At 47.9% G+C, this 17,188-nt stretch overlaps 1 protein-coding gene across 6 annotated transcripts in view; it reads left to right on the forward strand.

Annotated features, from left to right (window-relative positions):
- plcb1 (phospholipase C beta 1) overlaps nucleotides 1–17,188 on the forward strand; it is a 1,179,298-nt gene that overhangs the window by 993,551 nt on the left and 168,559 nt on the right. For all 6 annotated transcript variants that reach the window (XM_072506091.1, XM_072506102.1, XM_072506120.1 and 3 more), the window contains 3 exons: nucleotides 4,974–5,098; nucleotides 7,908–8,062; nucleotides 12,632–12,796. In XM_072506091.1, coding sequence (XP_072362192.1) covers nucleotides 4,974–5,098; nucleotides 7,908–8,062; nucleotides 12,632–12,796 — 445 coding nt within the window. The remainder of the gene's footprint in view (nucleotides 1–4,973; nucleotides 5,099–7,907; nucleotides 8,063–12,631; nucleotides 12,797–17,188) is intronic.

A 17,188-nucleotide genomic window follows, 5' to 3' on the forward strand; every position in this document is an offset into this window, starting at 1 on the left:
TTCTGAGACCGTGACTCCATGTTTCTGATTCCTCAGGCAGTGGAAACATTTCCTCATCATCTGCCCTGTCAAGCCCCGTGAGAATTTTATGTTTCAGTTAAGTTACCCCTCATTCTTTTAATTTCTCGGGTATACAGGCCGAGTTTACTCTATCTCTCCTCATAGAACAGGAACCAGTCTAGTGAACCTTCATTACACCAGCCTAAATGGCAAATATATCATTACTTTGGTAAAGAGACCAAAACTGCACAGATCCCTGGTGTCGCCTCACCAGTGCTCTGTATAATTGATTAACTTTCTTACCTAGCTAAAAAAGAATCCCAGAAAATTATGTTTGCAATCAGAAAAAGGTGACTGAAATTCATTTTAAAAAAAGAAACCCCAGCCTCATGGACTTTATATGGGACTTGCTGTTCAGTTGGTAGCACTGATGCCTCTGAGGTAGAAGGTTGTGGATTCAAGTCCAACTCCAGGACTTAATCGAGCGCACAAATCAAAGCTGCCTCTCCAGCACAGTACTGAGGGAGTGCTGCAGTGCCAGAGCTATCGTCAATTCAGAGATGTTAAGTTGAGGCCCCACATGCCCTCCCAGCTGGGCATAAAAGATCCCCCAACGTTATGTCGAAAAAGACCTGGGGAAATCTCTCCAAAATCCTCACCAATATTTACCCCTCAATCAACATCACAAAAACAGATTGCCTGGTCATTGTCATTTGCTGTTTGTGTGCAAATTGGCTGTTTCATTTCCGACATTACATCTGTGACTACACTTCAAAAGTAGTTAATGGGCTGCATAGCGCTTTGGGCCATCCAGTGGTTGAGACAGCTATGTAAATGCAAGTTTTTATTTTTAGTTTGAAGAGGGGAATGAAAGGAATTTTGAATTTTAACGCATGCAAACATTTCAATGATATATAATAATCTTTCATTCCTTGTAGAGATGATGCTATTGTGACCTTGAGCGGGATTCTCCAGTATCCAGCGGGCGGGCTGTACCGGCGCCAAAGAATGGCATGAACCACTCCGGTTTCGGGCCGCCCGGTAGGTCGTCCGCACCTTCGGGGGCTAGGCCGGCGCTGGAGTGATTGGCGCCATGCCAACCGGCCGAAGGGCCGCCGCCGGCCAGCACGAGTTGCCGCATGCGCAGGAGCGCCAGCGTGCTCCCAGAACCGCTGGCGTGATCCCAGCTCATGTACAGGGGGTTTCTTGTCCGCGCCAGCCATGGCGGAGCTTTACACAGGCCAGTGCGGAGGGAAGGAGTGTCCCCACGGCACATGCCGGCCCGCAGATCGGTGGGCCCCGATCGTGGGCCAGGCCACCGTGGGTCCCCCCATCCGGGGCCGGATCCCCCCACGCCCCCCCCCCCCCCCGAGGACTCAGCAGGCCGCCCTCAGAGCCAGGTCCGGCCGGTACGGGCCTGGTCTAATCCACGACGGCAGGACTGGCCGAAAATGGGCGGCCGCTCGGCCCATCAGGGACCGGAGAATCGCTGGGGGGGGGGGGGCACCGCCAAAAAACCGGCGCCGGAGAATTCGGCAGCCGGTGTCGGAGGGGCGGGGTGGGATTCATGCCCCCCCCCCCGCCGATTCTCCGCCCCGGTGGGGGGTCGGATATCCCGCCCCTTGTTCTGTTTGAACAAGCATGTTTTTCCTATTAAATCAAAGAGCTGCTCATTCAAAATGTGACCACAGGATGGCGTTGTGTCTCAACAGATACCAACAGTGGCAAGAAGCCAGAAGTGATTCAGATAGTTATTTTTCAGTTTACTCAAATGTTGAAAAATATTTTTAATTAGAATAATTCAGTAGGGTATTATTAGGCAGTTTATTCAATATATATTTATACATAACTTGCAGTGCTGATGGAAAAGAACTTTCAATTTGTGAGTTCCTTTGGGAAACGCCTGTTTTAACTTTTGCAAATTAAGGGGGTGAATAGCAGGATCAGCTGTGTGCTTGTAGGATGATAATTCATAGGTTCAACGTGACCCGAAGACGTTTTCTTGAGGGCAAGTCCAAACTAACATATCGCACAAACAGAGCGTGCTGGGGCTGGTTTAACACAGTGGGCTAAGACAGCTGGCTTGTAATGCAGAACAAGGCCCGCAGCGTGGGTTCAATTCCTGTACCAGCCTCCCCAAACAGGCGCTGGAATGTGACGACTAGGGGCTTTTCACAGTAACTTTATTGAAGCCTACAATAAGTGATTATTATTATTAAATACTCAGCAGGTCAGACAATTCTTAATTGCCCTCTGATGTTGGCCTTGCAAGCCATTCAGTTCAAGGGCAATTAGGGATGGGGGAACAAATGATGGCCTTGCCAGTGACACTCACCTCACATGAAAGAATGAAAAGAAAAATCAAAGCAACATCTGTGGAGACAGAAGCAGATTTAACGTTTCAGATTACAGCACCCGCAGTAATTTGCTTTTATTAACATTTCAGGTCTGTGACCTGTCATCAGAACCTGAAATTTGAGCTCCGGTTCTCCCTCCAAGGGTGAGCATTTCCAGCAATTTTCCGTAAACATTTCAGATTTCCATCGTGCGGATCCTTTTGCTTTTTTCCAAAGTAGGGTGACACTTCTTGGGGAAAAATGACAAAATGGCAGACTTTGTGGGGAGGGGGGAACTAAAGTTATTGGGAATTTGTTCATTCATGCTCTGCCCTACGATGGGTCCTTTGGCTCATTGTATAGCACATAGAACATGCAGTGCAGAAGGAGGCCATTCGGCCCATCGAGTCTGCACCGACCCACTTAAGCCCTCACTTCCACCCTATCCCCGTAACCCAGTAACCCCTCCTAAACTTTTTTTTGGACACTAAGGACAATTTAGCATGGCAAATCCACCTAACCTGCAGGTCTTTGGACTGTGGGAGGAAACCGGAGCACCCGGAGGAAACCCACGCAGATTCCACACAGACAGTGCAGAACGTGCAGACTCCACACAGACAGCGGGGAATCGAACCTGGGACTCTGGCGCTGTGAAGCCCCAGTGCTAGCCACTTGTGCTGCCGTGCTGCCCACGGATGTTACCTGCTGATGTTTCGTCCTGAGCCATTTTCTTGGATTTTATTTGGTCAGTGGTCGTTTACCACTGACTTCCTCTGTCAGGGACAGAGCAAGGACACGTCCCTTGTCTACCTTAGCCAGAGCGAGGATCGAACCCTCGCCATTGGTGCTGTTCCGAACCGTACACGAGCCATCCAGCCAACTGAGCTAACCGGCTTCCCAATATTGCGGCAGTAAGCAATTTTTTTTTTTGCATGCTTTTTTATTTCAACATGACATGAGCTGCAATTGTAAGAAAAAGGCCAAAGTAATCCTGTTGTCACTGTGATCAGACCATTTAAGCAATTCGTTGACGACCCAACCAGTGACTGACTCACTTTGATGCGCCACATATTGGGTGGAACTTTCCAGTCCCATCGCAGTAGGCACGGTACCGGAAAATACAGCAGGCCATTCAAAATTCCATTAATTTGGGCAGGACCGGATGATTCCAGACATTGAATCGATGGCAATCTCACTTGCTTTGCCAACACTTTTGCCTTCTGTCAAGCAACACCACCTCAATACATTTTCTCTGATGTTGGGTGCGATGCTTTGAAAGTTCCAAGGCCCAGATTGTGTGGAGGCCATTGACTGATGCCTGCCCCTCGCTGCACAATAGCATTGAAGAACTAGTATTGTCATACAATGGAGATCAACACTGTGAGGATTTAACAGCGCTTGGAAGGACCCCAGCTCAGATTCACCAGAATATTACCCAGGGTTCCAAGAAGAGACTTTTTGTAAACCAGGCTTGTATTCCATATAGAAGGTTTTGGGGCGATTTGGTCATAGAATCCCGACTGTGCAGAAGGAGGCCATTCAGCCCAACGAGTCTGCACCAACCCTCAGAAAGAGCACCCAACCTAGACCCACTCACCCCCGCCCTCGCCCTGTAACCCCATAACCTAACCTACACATGACCGAGGGGCAATTTTTAGCATGGCCAATCCACCTAACCTGCACATCTTTGGAAACCGGACTGCCTGGAGGAAACTCACACAAACATGGGGAGAGCATGCAAACTTCACACAGACATTCACCCAAGGCTGGAATTGAAGCTGGGTCCTTGGCACTGTGAGGCACAGTGCTAACCACTGTGCCTCCATGCTGCCCCCTATGCCACCGTGCCATGAAGATTTTAAGATTTTGACAATAATTTATCAGGGAGATAGAAATTGTCATTGCTGCTGGAGAAATCTAGGATAAGGAGACATAGAATCATAGGATTTACAGTGCAATAGGAGGCCATTCGGCCCATCACCGGCCCTTGGAAAGAGCACCCTACTTAAGCTCACACTTCCACCCTAACCCCGCAACCCAGTAACCCCACCTAACCTTTTTGGACACTACGGGTAATTTAGCATGGCCAATCCACCCAACCTGCACATCTTTGGACCGTGGGAGGGAACGGGAGCACCCGGAGGAAACCCACACAGACACGGGGAGATCATGCAGACTTCACACAGACAGTGACCCAAGCCGGGAATTGAACCTGGGACCTTGGAGCTACGAAGCAACTGTGCTAACCACTGTGCTACCGTGCCGTCCAACCTTAATGTCAGAGCCAGTTGATTCAGGAGAGGTGTTAGGAAATACTTCCTTATGCAAAGTTTGGGAGAATTATGGAACTCTTTAAAAAAAGAGTTAATAATTATTAGGTTGATGGATTTTTCGCTAGACAAGGGTACTCAAGAGCTGTGAAACCAAGGCAGGTGGATGGGGTTACGGTACAGATCAGTCATGATCTCATTCAATGACAGAACAGGCTCATGGGGCTGAATGGCCTATCATACGGTCACCTGTTTCCTCTGGTTCTTTCCGTGGAGATTGTTTTTGCCGTTTCATTCGTGCTTGCATTTGGAAAGCCTGAGAGCTCTTCATTTTCTGCCGACCTTTCCTTAGCAAACGATCTGACAGATATAATAAGAGGCAGCTGAGTCGTATTTACCCGAAGGGGACACGAGTGGATTCCTCAAACTACATGCCTCAGGTCTTCTGGAACGCTGGATGTCACTTGGTAGCTCTTAACTTCCAGACATTAGGTGAGTGCCACTGTTTTAAAATGATTGATCGGGTTGATGCTGGGAGGCTATTGCCCTTGGTTGGAAAGTCTAGATCCAGGAGTCATAATCTCAGGACAAGGGATCAGCCATTTTGGACGGGGATGAAGAGAAATTTCTTCACACAGAGGGTTTGTGTATATATATTTGGAATTCTCTGTCTCAGAGAACTTTGGGTGCTTAATTTTCAAGGCTGAGCTTGTTGGACAGTAAGGGAATAAGCAGATATGGGGATAAGGCGTGAACGTGCAGGCAAGGTGGATAATCCACCGTGATCTTATTGAATGGTGGTTTAGATTCAAGGGCCTGCCTGGCCTACTCCTATTCCTTTCTTCAGTTATTCTGTAATGCAGTTCAGCGGGTGCAGTTACACAGATATTAAACCACTGAGCAGGACCAGGCCTTTCGGAGATCAGCTGATGGCAATGGGGTCATTTTCTGAGGCTCCTTTCCCAGAGGTGAGCTTCGCACAATGCACGCGTTTCAGAAAAGTAGGACGTGTACTGCAGCCCTTTACCGACTTCTCCCCTCACTCCAACCCTGAATACTCATTCAATTGACCTCCAGGCCTGTCACACTCGTAAAAATGAATTAAATCTAAGTCACTGGAGTGTGGTTCATTAATTTGACATTGTTTGGGGTGGAGCCACTAGCATTAAAGTTGAACCATCAAGCTATCAAATGAAACCCAAGCATTCAAAATGCTTAGAAATTATCAGAAGCACATCACCATGACTGTAATGTAGCAACCTAGCTGGACTAACCAAATTATATGTTTTTTAAAAGACCCTTATGGGAAATACAAGGTCCTTCTAAACCAAATAAGATAAAAGGCGAAATAAATAGGTATTGTTTACATTGAATACCTAACCTAGCAGATGTGGGCGGGCTGTACCGGCGCCAAAGAGTGGCGTGAACCACTCCGGCGTTGGGCCGCCCGGAAGGTGAGCAATCCTCCGCACCTTCGGGGGCTAGGCCGGCGCTGGAGTGATTGGCGCCTTGCCAGTTGGCACTGCAGGGCCTCCGCCGGCTGGCGCGAGTTGGCGCATGCGCAGGAGTGCCAGCATATTCCCAGAACCGCTGGCGTGATCCCAGCGCATGCGCAGGGGGTTTCTTCTCCGCGCCATCCATGGCGGAGCTTTACACAGGCCAGCGCGGAGGGAAAGAGTGCCCCCACGGCACAGACCCGCCCGCAGATTGGTGGGCCCCGATCGCGGGCCAGGCCACCGTGGGGGCCCCTCCCGGGGCCAGATCCCCCCGCACCCCCACCCCGAGGACTCTGTAGGCCGCCCGCAGAGCCAAGTCCCGCCGGTAAGAACCTTGTGTAATTTACGCTGGCGGGACTGGCCGAAAACGGGCGGCCGCTCAGCCCATCACGGAGCGGAGAATCGCCAGTGTGGTGGGGGGGGCGCTGCCATCAGCCCCCGACCGGCGCAGCGCAATTCCCACCCCCACCAAAAAGCCGGCGCCGGAGAATTCGGCAGCCGGCATCGGGACAGCGGGGCGGGATTCACGCCGCCCCCCCCCCCCCCCCCCCCCCAGCGATTCTCCGGCTCAGCGGGGGGTCGGAGAATCCCACCCCTTTTCTTTGTGAAACAATTCAGGGTGCTGGTTCTGTTGTTCTGCTTCTCACAAACAGTCAGCAAGCTGCTGGGATTGTAAGCAGCTGTCAGGATGAGGATCAATCATGTGCTGCTTGTGATTCTATTGGGTAAAGTTTAAACACTGCTTGCAATTCTATTGGATAAGCTTAAAAGTAGCAGCTTCAGGGATTACCGCGTCCAACTGGGGTGGGCTATTGATTTTTGAACGTTGTATAATTACTGTGTTTGGGTCTTTGTTCGGCAGAACAGGTCTTGGCCGATATTCAGTCTGTTCTCCGTGTACACGTAACAAGCTTGATTAAATAGCTATCTTGTCCAGGTTGTGGTGTTTTGTTCCTCTCTGTACTGAGCTGAGCCACAGGGAATAACCCTACGTGGAAGCGGACTCAATACCCAGGTCTTGAAACCGCTCCTGCATCAGACACTTGATGCATCGTGCCAGTAATAGCTGCTTGAAAGAGCTCTCTGATTACTCCCATACCCCGTGTTCCCTCCTCACCGCCCTCCAAATCATCCCCCTTGTCCAAATTCCTTTTGAAAGTTACTATTGAATCTGCTTCCACGTCTGCCCTTTCAGGCAACACATTCCAGAGCATTGATGCTGTTTTGTGCTGAGTTCATTAATCTCAATAATGTTGACCTTAAGGGTTGCCAGACGAAGAAAAGGAGAGATTAAAAAGATAGACTTGTGTGTTTCTGCTCCTGATCACTATTGAATGGCACTGATATAAAATGCACTGCATGCATGCGAGTGTGGGGAGATAATGTAGCCTGATGTGATACGAACAAGGAGTAGGCCACACTGGCCTCTCCATCCTGCTCTGCCATTTGATAGGATCATGGTTGATCTGAAACTAACCTCAAATTTGTACCAGAAACAAACATACGTTCGCACACTTTACTGAGGCAGCCTCGTGAAGGATTGTTGCTTGGGCGAGACACCTACAACTCTGCTACACGCAGAGAACTTCACCCATGAGAGAGGGGGGGAGAGGAGAATCTAACAGGGTAATGAGGGTGCCAATCAGCACTAATGTTTATTGTCATAACAAAATGCTAACAGATCCCATAGTTATGGTGAAAGCCCTGAGCTGAATTTTTTCTTAGCAACATGATATGCTGGTTGTACCTATAGGGTGAAGTCAAGTGATAAGTGTCTCTTGTATTTCCTTGAATGATTTACTCAGACCTGGCTATGCAGCTGAACATGGGGATGTTTGAGCACAACGGGAAAAGTGGCTTTCGCCTGAAACCAGAGTTCATGAGACGCACGGACAAACACTTTGACCCTTTCACTGAGACCACCGTTGATGGAATAGTGGCCAACACTCTTTCAGTGAAGGTATGATTTTAAAAGATGTTTCTGGAACACTGTGCGGAGACAATTGGTTTTTGACTAATTGCAATGTGGGCAAGAGAACGGTTACAATGTTAAGTCCAATAATTATACGTTGAGGAAGAATGAGTCTTAAACTAGCCTGTACTTTAAGACAAGTCTTTTCCCCAGATGATAAAATAAAGTCACAGACTCTCCCAGTTCCTCCTAGGAGCTCAGAGTGAAATAGATTCTGTACTCTTGCAATGATTACGCAATCCTTCCCCATTTGGGGACAGCAGTGCTTAATTACCAGCTTAAAGCATGTATTCAACTGCAGCACAAATTCACCATTAACATACAGCCCAGGAGGCCATTTGTTGAGTCTTTGCTGCTTCTCTGCAAGAGCAAAGAACAAAGAGCAATGCAGCACAGGAACAGGCCCTCGGCCCTCCAAGCCTGCGCCAACCATGGTACCTGCCTAAATTAAAACCCTATGCTCTAACGGAGTCCGTATCCTTCCATTCCCACCCTATTCATATAGTTGTCTAGATGCCCCTTAAATGCCGCTATCGTACCTGCTCCCACCACCTCCCCAAGCAGTGCGTTCCATATATTTACCACCCTCTGTGTAAAAACCTTACCTCGTACATCAATTCTAAACTTTTCCCCACGCATTTAAACCTATGTCCCCTAATAGCTGACTTTCCTACCCTAGGAAAGAGCATCTGACTACCCATTCTGTCCATGCCACTCATAATCTTGTCGCCCTCTATCAGGTCGCCTCCCAACCTCCATCGTTCAAGTGAGAACAGACCAAGTTTATCTAACCTCTCCTCATAGCTAATGCCCTCCATACCAGACAACATCCTAGTAAACCGCTTCTGTGCCCTCTCCAAAGCTTCCACATCCTTCTGGTGGTGGTACACAATAATCCAAACGAGGCCTAACTAAGGTACTGTACAGCTGCAACATAACTTGCCAATTTTTATATTCCGTGCTCCCACCGATGAAGGCCAGCATGCCATATGCCTTCTTGACCACCTTATCCACATGCGTTGCCACTTTCAGTGATCGGTGGACATGCACGCCCAGATCTCTCTGCCTGTCAGTACTCCCAAGACCATTTATTGTGTAATTCCTACATGCATTGGACCTTCCAAAGTGTATTACCTGACACTTGTCCGGATTAAACTCCATCTGCCATTTCTCCGCCCAAGACGCCAACCAGTTTATATCCTGCTGTATCCTCTGACAATTCTCTTCACTATTGGGACTCCACCAATTTTTGTGTCGTCTGCGAACTTACTAATCAGACCAGATACATTTCTTCCAAATCATTTATATACACCATGAACAACAAAGGCCCCAGAACTGATCCCTGTGGAACGCCGCAAGTCACAGCCTTCCATTCCGAAAAGCACCCTTCTACTGCTACCCTCTGTTTTCTGTGCCCAAGCCAGTTCTGTATCCACCTTGCCAGCTCTCCTCTGATCCCATGTGACTTCACCTTTTGTACCAGTCTACCATGAGGTACCTTGTCAAAGCTTTACTGAAGTCCATGTATACAACATCTACTGCCTTTCCCTCATCTATCATCTTTGTCACTTCCTTGAAAAACTCGATCAAATTAGTGAAGCACGACCTCCCCTTCACAAAACCGTGTTGTCCATCACTAATAAGTCCATTTATTTCCAAATGTGAGTACATCCTATCTCTAAGAATCTTTTCCAATAATTTCCCTACCATTGACGTAAACTTCACCAGCCTATAATTTCCTGGATTATCCCTGCTGCCCTTCTTAAACAATGGAATATCATTGGCTACTCTCCAGTCCTCTGGAACTTCACCTGCAGCCAATGAGGATACAACAATTACTGGCAAGGCCCCCGCAATTTCCTCCCTTGCCTCCCTCAGTATTCTGGGGTAGATTCCATCAGGGCCTGGGGACTTAGCAAGTCAGCTAACCCCACCTGATTCCTCTTTCCCTGCAGCACTTCAATTTATTTTCATTTCAATCATTTATCCAATTCCCTTTTGTAAACCATAATTGCACCCACCTCCACCACACTCACTCTTAGGCAGGGCATTCCAGATTCTAAACACTCACGGCGTCAAATATTTTTATCTTGTGTCACCCTTGGTTTGTTTGCCAATCACCTTATTTCGGTGTCTTCTGGTTCTCGATCTTTCATAGATTCTTCATGACAGGAGCAGGGGTAGGCCAATTAGCTCATTTTAACCTGCTCGGCCATTCAGTAAGATCATGGCTGATCTGATTGTGGCCTCAACTCCTCTTTGTTGCATGTACCCCCAAAGTTTTAACTCCCTTGTCAATCAAAAACCAGTCTCAATCAATCTCGAATACATTCAATGGCCCAGTCTCCAATGCTCTCCTGGGAAGAAAATTCAAAACACTACCGAGCCTCTGAGAGAAGAAATGGGAGACTCCTTACTTCTGAGCTGTGCCCCAAATTGTAAATTCCTCTCAGCATCTACCCTATCCAGAATCTTATACATTTCAATAAGATCACCTGTCATGAACCACACTAATGTTATCTACGAGGGTATCCCAACTTGGAACACTGGTTTGCAGAGGTATATAGTTTTGTTTATGGAATGGCGTGATGAATCAAGTGAAACCCCAGTGAGAATAAGCAGCCCAGTCGGTGTGTAACAATTATTGTTTTCTTTTTTTTTACAAATTTAGTGTACCTAATTGATTTTTTTTTCAATTAAGGGGCAATTTAGCGTGGCCAATCCACCTAGCCTGCACATCTTTGGGTTGTGGGGGCAAAACCCACGCAAACACGGGGAGAATGTGCAAACTCCACACGGACAGTGACCCAGAGCCTGGATCGAACCTGGGACCTCGGCGCCGTGAGGCTACAGGACTAACCCACTGCGCCACCATGCTGCCCAGTGTAACAATTATTAAAGACTATTTGTTAAATTAAAGAAAAAACAAATACACACAAATGAGACTATACCGTGCTAAGACAATTAAGTATATGAATTACTAAACTCACACAGTTTATTCTAGTACACACCCCTTGTTCCAAAATATACCTACAATCCCTGAACTCTTTAAGACTTCCCCTTTCCCCAAACAACATCTAAAGTAAATAAATCTACAAGTCAAGTCCAACTTATAATTACCACACAAGACAGGATTGATGGTAAAATCTGGGAAACATCTTTTTTTGTCCAACGAAGAGATTCAAACTCCCTTTATGAAGGTTTCTGCACTGGCCTGGCTCTAAAACTTAGAGGCTATTAGACGTAAAACTGACCCTCTCGAGTTTAATGTCATAAAATTGTCAGGTAAATGTTAATGATCATTTATATTGACTTACATTGATTACTTGGTGAATCTGTATAAACCTGTTCTCCAGTTGAATTGTGGTATTATATCTATTCTTTCTCTTTCCAAAACAGAATTTGCTCCCTTGTGAAATCTGTGGCTCAGTGGTAGTGCTCTCACCTCAGAATCAGAATGTAGATAGTTCACATCCCACTTTAGGGGCTTTTAAGACCATAATCCAAGCTGTTACTCATTTACAAGGTGGGTAAAGGGGATGCTGCATAGTTGAAAGAGTCGTCTTTTGGATGATATGTTAAACGTAAGTCCCATCTACCCTCGCAACTGGATATAAAAGATCCCATGGTGCTATTCAAAGAAGAGCAGACATTTCTCCCCAGTGATTGGGACAATACTTATTCCTCAACAAACAGCACTGGAATAGCCTGATACTGAAAAGAGAGACATGATGCTGAAGCGTTCCGTCTTGCTTCAGTCAGGACAAACACAAGAATGCCAAATTTCAAACCACAACAATTCATTCTGCATGCAAAAAGGGTGCTGATTGATTGGCAAGTTGACTCTGATGGGCCAGGACATTGCTGTGGAGAAAACACCGGGAAGCCATAGGCTCCCAAAGCTTCTAGGTAATTCAAAGAAGGCACAAGGCTTCAATATATTCCTTTTGGAGAGAATGAATGTGTGTTGATTCTAGCAAGTGTAAATGGCCATATTACGAGCTTGACTGATTATCATAAACTGACTGTTAGTGTAGCTAATCAACAGTCTTTTCTCCTGTGATATAAATTGTTGTGAGTTTGTTTGAAATTTGGCCTGATGAGTGAAAGGTGAAAAACTTTAGCTCTCTTTCCAGCAGCATTAAAATAGATGACTTCGTCATTTATCATATTGTTGTTTGTGGAATCCTGCTGTGCACAATTTGGCTGCTGCATTTTCCTCACCAATACATTATCAACACTTTAAACGTGTGTCATTGACAGTCAGGCTCTTTGAGGCACCCCAAGTCCGGTGCTAAATGAATGCAAGTTTTTTTTGTACATCACTGATTCCCTGATTAAGAGAACTGAAGTTGCAAATGAGAGGGTTTCTCAGACACCGAGTGGTGATGCATTGTTGTGTGTGCATCTCTCCGATTCTCATGGGTATAGATTGCAGCCCAACTGAGGTAGATAGAATAGTGTACCAGTGTTCAGTGAACGACAGCCATTTCTATTTTCGCTTAAGGTATCGAATGTTAGATCTCTGTCAAAATATCATTTTGTTCTTTCCTTCAGGTACTCTCAGGTCAATTTCTTTCCGATAAGAAAGTGGGGACTTATGTGGAGATAGACATGTTTGGTCTCCCCGTGGACACGAGACGAAAAGCTTTCAAAACAAGAACTTCACAAAACAATGCGGTAAACCCAGTCTGGGAAGATGATCCCATTGTATTCAAAAAGGTTTGTCCTTTAACCTCTGAAGCTGAAGCAATGCAGCATATCAATATTTTACTTAACACTAGTTGAACATACTTTTCTTCTTTGTAATCCTGAGACAAAAGGCAGAGAGAGCCCTTCCCGCCGTGGCGTCGGCATCGTCGGGACCGGAAAATCCCACCGCCGGCTAATGGGAAGGATTCTCCGCCGCTGGAAAACACACCTGGAGGGGTGGTCCTTTGGGGAGGGGGGGGGGATTCCCATCTGAGGTTTCAGGTCAGGAGGTCCTGTGGTGCAGTGGGTAGCATCCCTGCCTCTGAGCCAGAAGCTCCGGTTTCCAGTCCCACCCCAGGACTTGATGGCCAAGGAAGGTGCGTTCATAACCCGGCCAAACAGGTTGAGTGCGTCAACCTACAAAATCCTTCCAAACACGCCAATCTCTGGCAGTAAAGGCAGGAGAGACTCCTGATCAGCCACACTTGATGTGGAGAGTAGTCCCTCAAGCTATAAGTCCCTGGCGACAGACTAGTGACCTGTTCCTGGAATTACTAGCTGGCGAAACAGACGAATGTCTACGGTGCACGAAGAGACTTAGAAAATGGAAAGACTTCAGGTCGGTCTGCCACAGATGCTTTCTGACCTGCTGAATATTCTACCTTTGTTACTAACTTGTGTGTCCTCTTTGTCCTTCCTAGGCTTTAATGGCATTGAGCATTTTTTTGAATTAGTTCAGAGACGTCAGCTTCATTTGATTCACAATGCATTTACCCAAGGGATGTGCAGTCATTTATTTCAGACTAATGCACAGGATTCTATATACGTCCAGCTGAGTCAACGGCAATACATTCTTGCACATGCATCACAGCAGATCTATCTTCCCTAGCTCTCCCACTGCCCATGACTTAATTTGCTCCAATTCCTGTTCATCATTCATGCGCTCACTGACCTACAGTGGGTCCTGGATCAGGCTAAGCCTCGATTTTAAAATGTTCATCTTTGCTGTCAAATGCCTCCATTGCCTTGCAACTCCCCCCCCAACCCACCACCCCGCCTTGCTATCCTCCAGCCCAAGAACCCTCTGAGATATCTGTGCCCATCTAATTCTGACCCCTTGCCAGGGGGACAGTAGCGCAGTGGACTGATAATCCAGAGGTGCAGGCTAAATCTCTGGAGACATGGGGTCAAATCCTGCCATAGCAAATTGGGGGGGGGGGGGCGTGGAACTACTGGATTGATATAAAAACCCATCCACTTCACTAATGTCCTTCAGGGGACGGAATCTTCCATTCTTCCCTGGTCAGCTCTACATGTGACTCCAGACACACCAATATGATTGCCTCTTAAATGGTTAGGAAGTCCCAGAATTGTTACAGTGCAGAAAGGATCCATGGTGTCAGCACTGGCTCTCCCAAATGAGCAGTTTACTTAGTGCCACTCCACCACCTTCTCCCTCGGAATCCCTAGAATGCAGAAGGAGGCCACTCGACCCATCAAGTTTGTACCGACCCTGCAAAAGAGCACCCTACCTAGGCCCACTCCCCCGCCCTATCCCTGTAACCTCATCTAACCTGCACATCCATGGACACAAAGGGGCAATGGCCAATCCACCTAACTTGCACATCTTCATATTGTGGGAAGAAACTGGAGGACCCAGAAGAAACCCACACAGAAATGGGGAGAACATGCAAACTCCACACAGACAGTATCCAGAGGCCAGAATTGAACCTGGGTCCCTGGCGCTGTGAGGCAGCAGTGCTAACCACTGTGCCACCGTGCCGCCCACATCAACCTGTAAATCTTCCAACAACAGGTCAATGGTGCTGTGTTATGCTTCTTCGTGTAGCATAAGCTGCTTCCTGTTGTATGCTCTGACAAAGGAAGGTTCAGACTTGGAGATAGGTTTAACACAGTTATTGAACAGTTAACAGTCACCTCTGGGTGTCTTGACTGCCCATTGGTCGTGTCCTATTCTGTGGGCGTCATTCTCCGACCCCCCGGCGGGTTGGTGAATCGCCGGGGGCTGCCGTGAATCCCGCCCCCGCCGGTTGCCGAAGTCTCCGGTACCGGATATTTGGCGGGGGCGGGAATCGGGCCGCGCCGGTTGGCGGGCCCCCCCGCTCGGTTCTCTGGCCCGGATGGGCCGAAGTCCTGCCGATAAATTGCCTGTCCCGCTGGCGTGGATTAAACCACCTTTTGAACAGCGGGACAAGGCGGCGTGGGCGGGCTCCGGGGTCCTGGGGGGGACGCGGGGCGATCTGACCCCGGGGGGTGCCCCCACAGTGGCCTGGCCCGCGATCGGGGCACACCGATCCGCAGGCAGGCCTGTACCGTGGGGGAACTCTTTCCCTTCCTCCTCCGCCACGGTCTCCACCATGGCGGAGGCGGAAGAGACTCCCTCCACTGCGCATGCGCGGGAAACCTTCAGGGGCCGCTGACGCTCCCGCGCATGCGCCGCCCCGACATGTCATTTCCGCGCCAGCTGGCGGGGCAACAAAGGCCGTTTCCGCCAGCTGGCGGGGCGGAAATTCCTCCGGCGTCGGCCTATCCCCTCAATGTTGGGGCTCGGCCCCCAAAGATGCGGAGCATTCCGCACCTTTGGGGCGGCGCGATGCCCGTCTGATTGGCGCCGTTTTGGGCGCCAGTCGGCGGACATCACGCCGTTTCGGGAGAATTTCGCCCTGTGTGTTCATTAGCTGTATGTCTGCATGTAATGATGTCTCTGGTGCTCCCTCTAGTGTTTACTTAGTTGTAGTGTACTTACACTAACCCCTTGTGTACTTACAGTGATGCATATCACCACAAATGGCAGGCAGTGAGAGCGGGAGAGGTTCTTGGGCATACATGTGATGGAAAGAAAGTTGGAGCTTCCACCATCCCTATCCATAGTGTAGGATCTCTTATATTCAAATAAGAGACGGGGGTCCAGTGGTAGCTGAGATTGAGTTCATTGCATAAAACTTAGTTAGTACACTTTCAAATACAAAAAAAGAAACAAAAGCCCAGTAGGGCATCAGGAAGAAAACAATGGAAGGAGAACAAAGACGAAGAGAGCGGGCAACTCGTGCCCCAGTAACTTTATACCTGGACGGTTTGATACCGCTCCCCTCTCTGCTCCCTATTGGTTTACAAGTTTTGAATAGTAGTCCTTACCATCACTCACATTGGTATCTAACTTACTGGCTGGACTCACTTTGTTACATTTTCACATCTGCAGTTTGGGTTCTGTAAAACTGATGCGTTCCCACAGTATACCTTTCCACAGGCACAAAATTTTCAAAACTTGGTTTTTAACTATTTCCCTACAATAGCTTCAAGCTCCAACATGCTTAGACCCGCACATTTTTCCTTTTCCGACAACAGTCTAATTCCCTTTTGAGTGCCTCGATTGAAGATGTGCCTCCACCCCACACTCGGGCAACGAATTCCAGACGCTAATCATCTGCTGCATGACAAGCTTTTTCCTCATTTCACTTCTCGTTATTTTACAAACTATCTGTGTGTCCCCTCCCCCACCCCGCCTCCCGTGCTTGATCTTTCCAAGATTGGGAGCAGTTTCTACCTATCTGTCTGAACACACTTCCCTCATGATTTTGAATGCCTGTGTCAAATCTCCTCTCAACTTTCCCTTCCCTGAGGAAAACAGCACCCACTTCTCCCATTTATCTTCAGACTTTAATTTCATCAGCCCCTGGGAACATTCTGGCAAATCATTTCTGAAGGTGGCGGATCACCGCTACTTGCTCACGCCCCAAGGGCAATTAGGGATGGGCAATGCCCACATCCCAAGAACGAACAATGAAAACATGAATCTGGCGCATCTTCTATTTTAATCACTCCACCATTTCATTGCTGCCCCTTCAGCTGCCACGGCTCCAAGCCCTGAAATGTTCTTCCTCGCTCCCATCTTTCAAGACCCTCTTAGAAATATTTTGTCATATGTCCTTAAGTGGCATGGTGTCAGGTTTTCTTCGTTAATCCTCCTGTGAAGCACCTGGGGACATTTTGCCATTAAAGGCGCTATATAAATGCAATTTGTTAGTTGTAAAATGGCTCGAATTATTGGAATATATGAATCGGATTATCAGTGACACATGACTTAGATTTTCATAGACACTCCAGTTAGCAGTGGAAGCACGATAACACAGGTACATTTTCTGCATGTTACCCTTTATCTTTGATGGACTACCATTGGTATCGACAACTGCCCTTTGGGGGGGGGACGGCCGGAAAGTAACTGCCGCACCTTAAAGGGTTAAGCAGCCACCCTGAATGAAAATTGGGTTTGGCGCCTCTGATAAGGTTGTGTCATGAGAATGTCGCTTTAAGAAATGGTTAGTTGCTCATGTTACTGCAGTGATGTCAGAGTGTGGGTGGAGCTGAGCTCTGGTTCTGCTTTTTAGTTTCACTTTGAGAAAA

Source organism: Scyliorhinus torazame, chromosome 1 (assembly GCF_047496885.1).
Source record: "Scyliorhinus torazame isolate Kashiwa2021f chromosome 1, sScyTor2.1, whole genome shotgun sequence".
NCBI classification, from domain to species: Eukaryota; Metazoa; Chordata; class Chondrichthyes; order Carcharhiniformes; family Scyliorhinidae; genus Scyliorhinus; species Scyliorhinus torazame.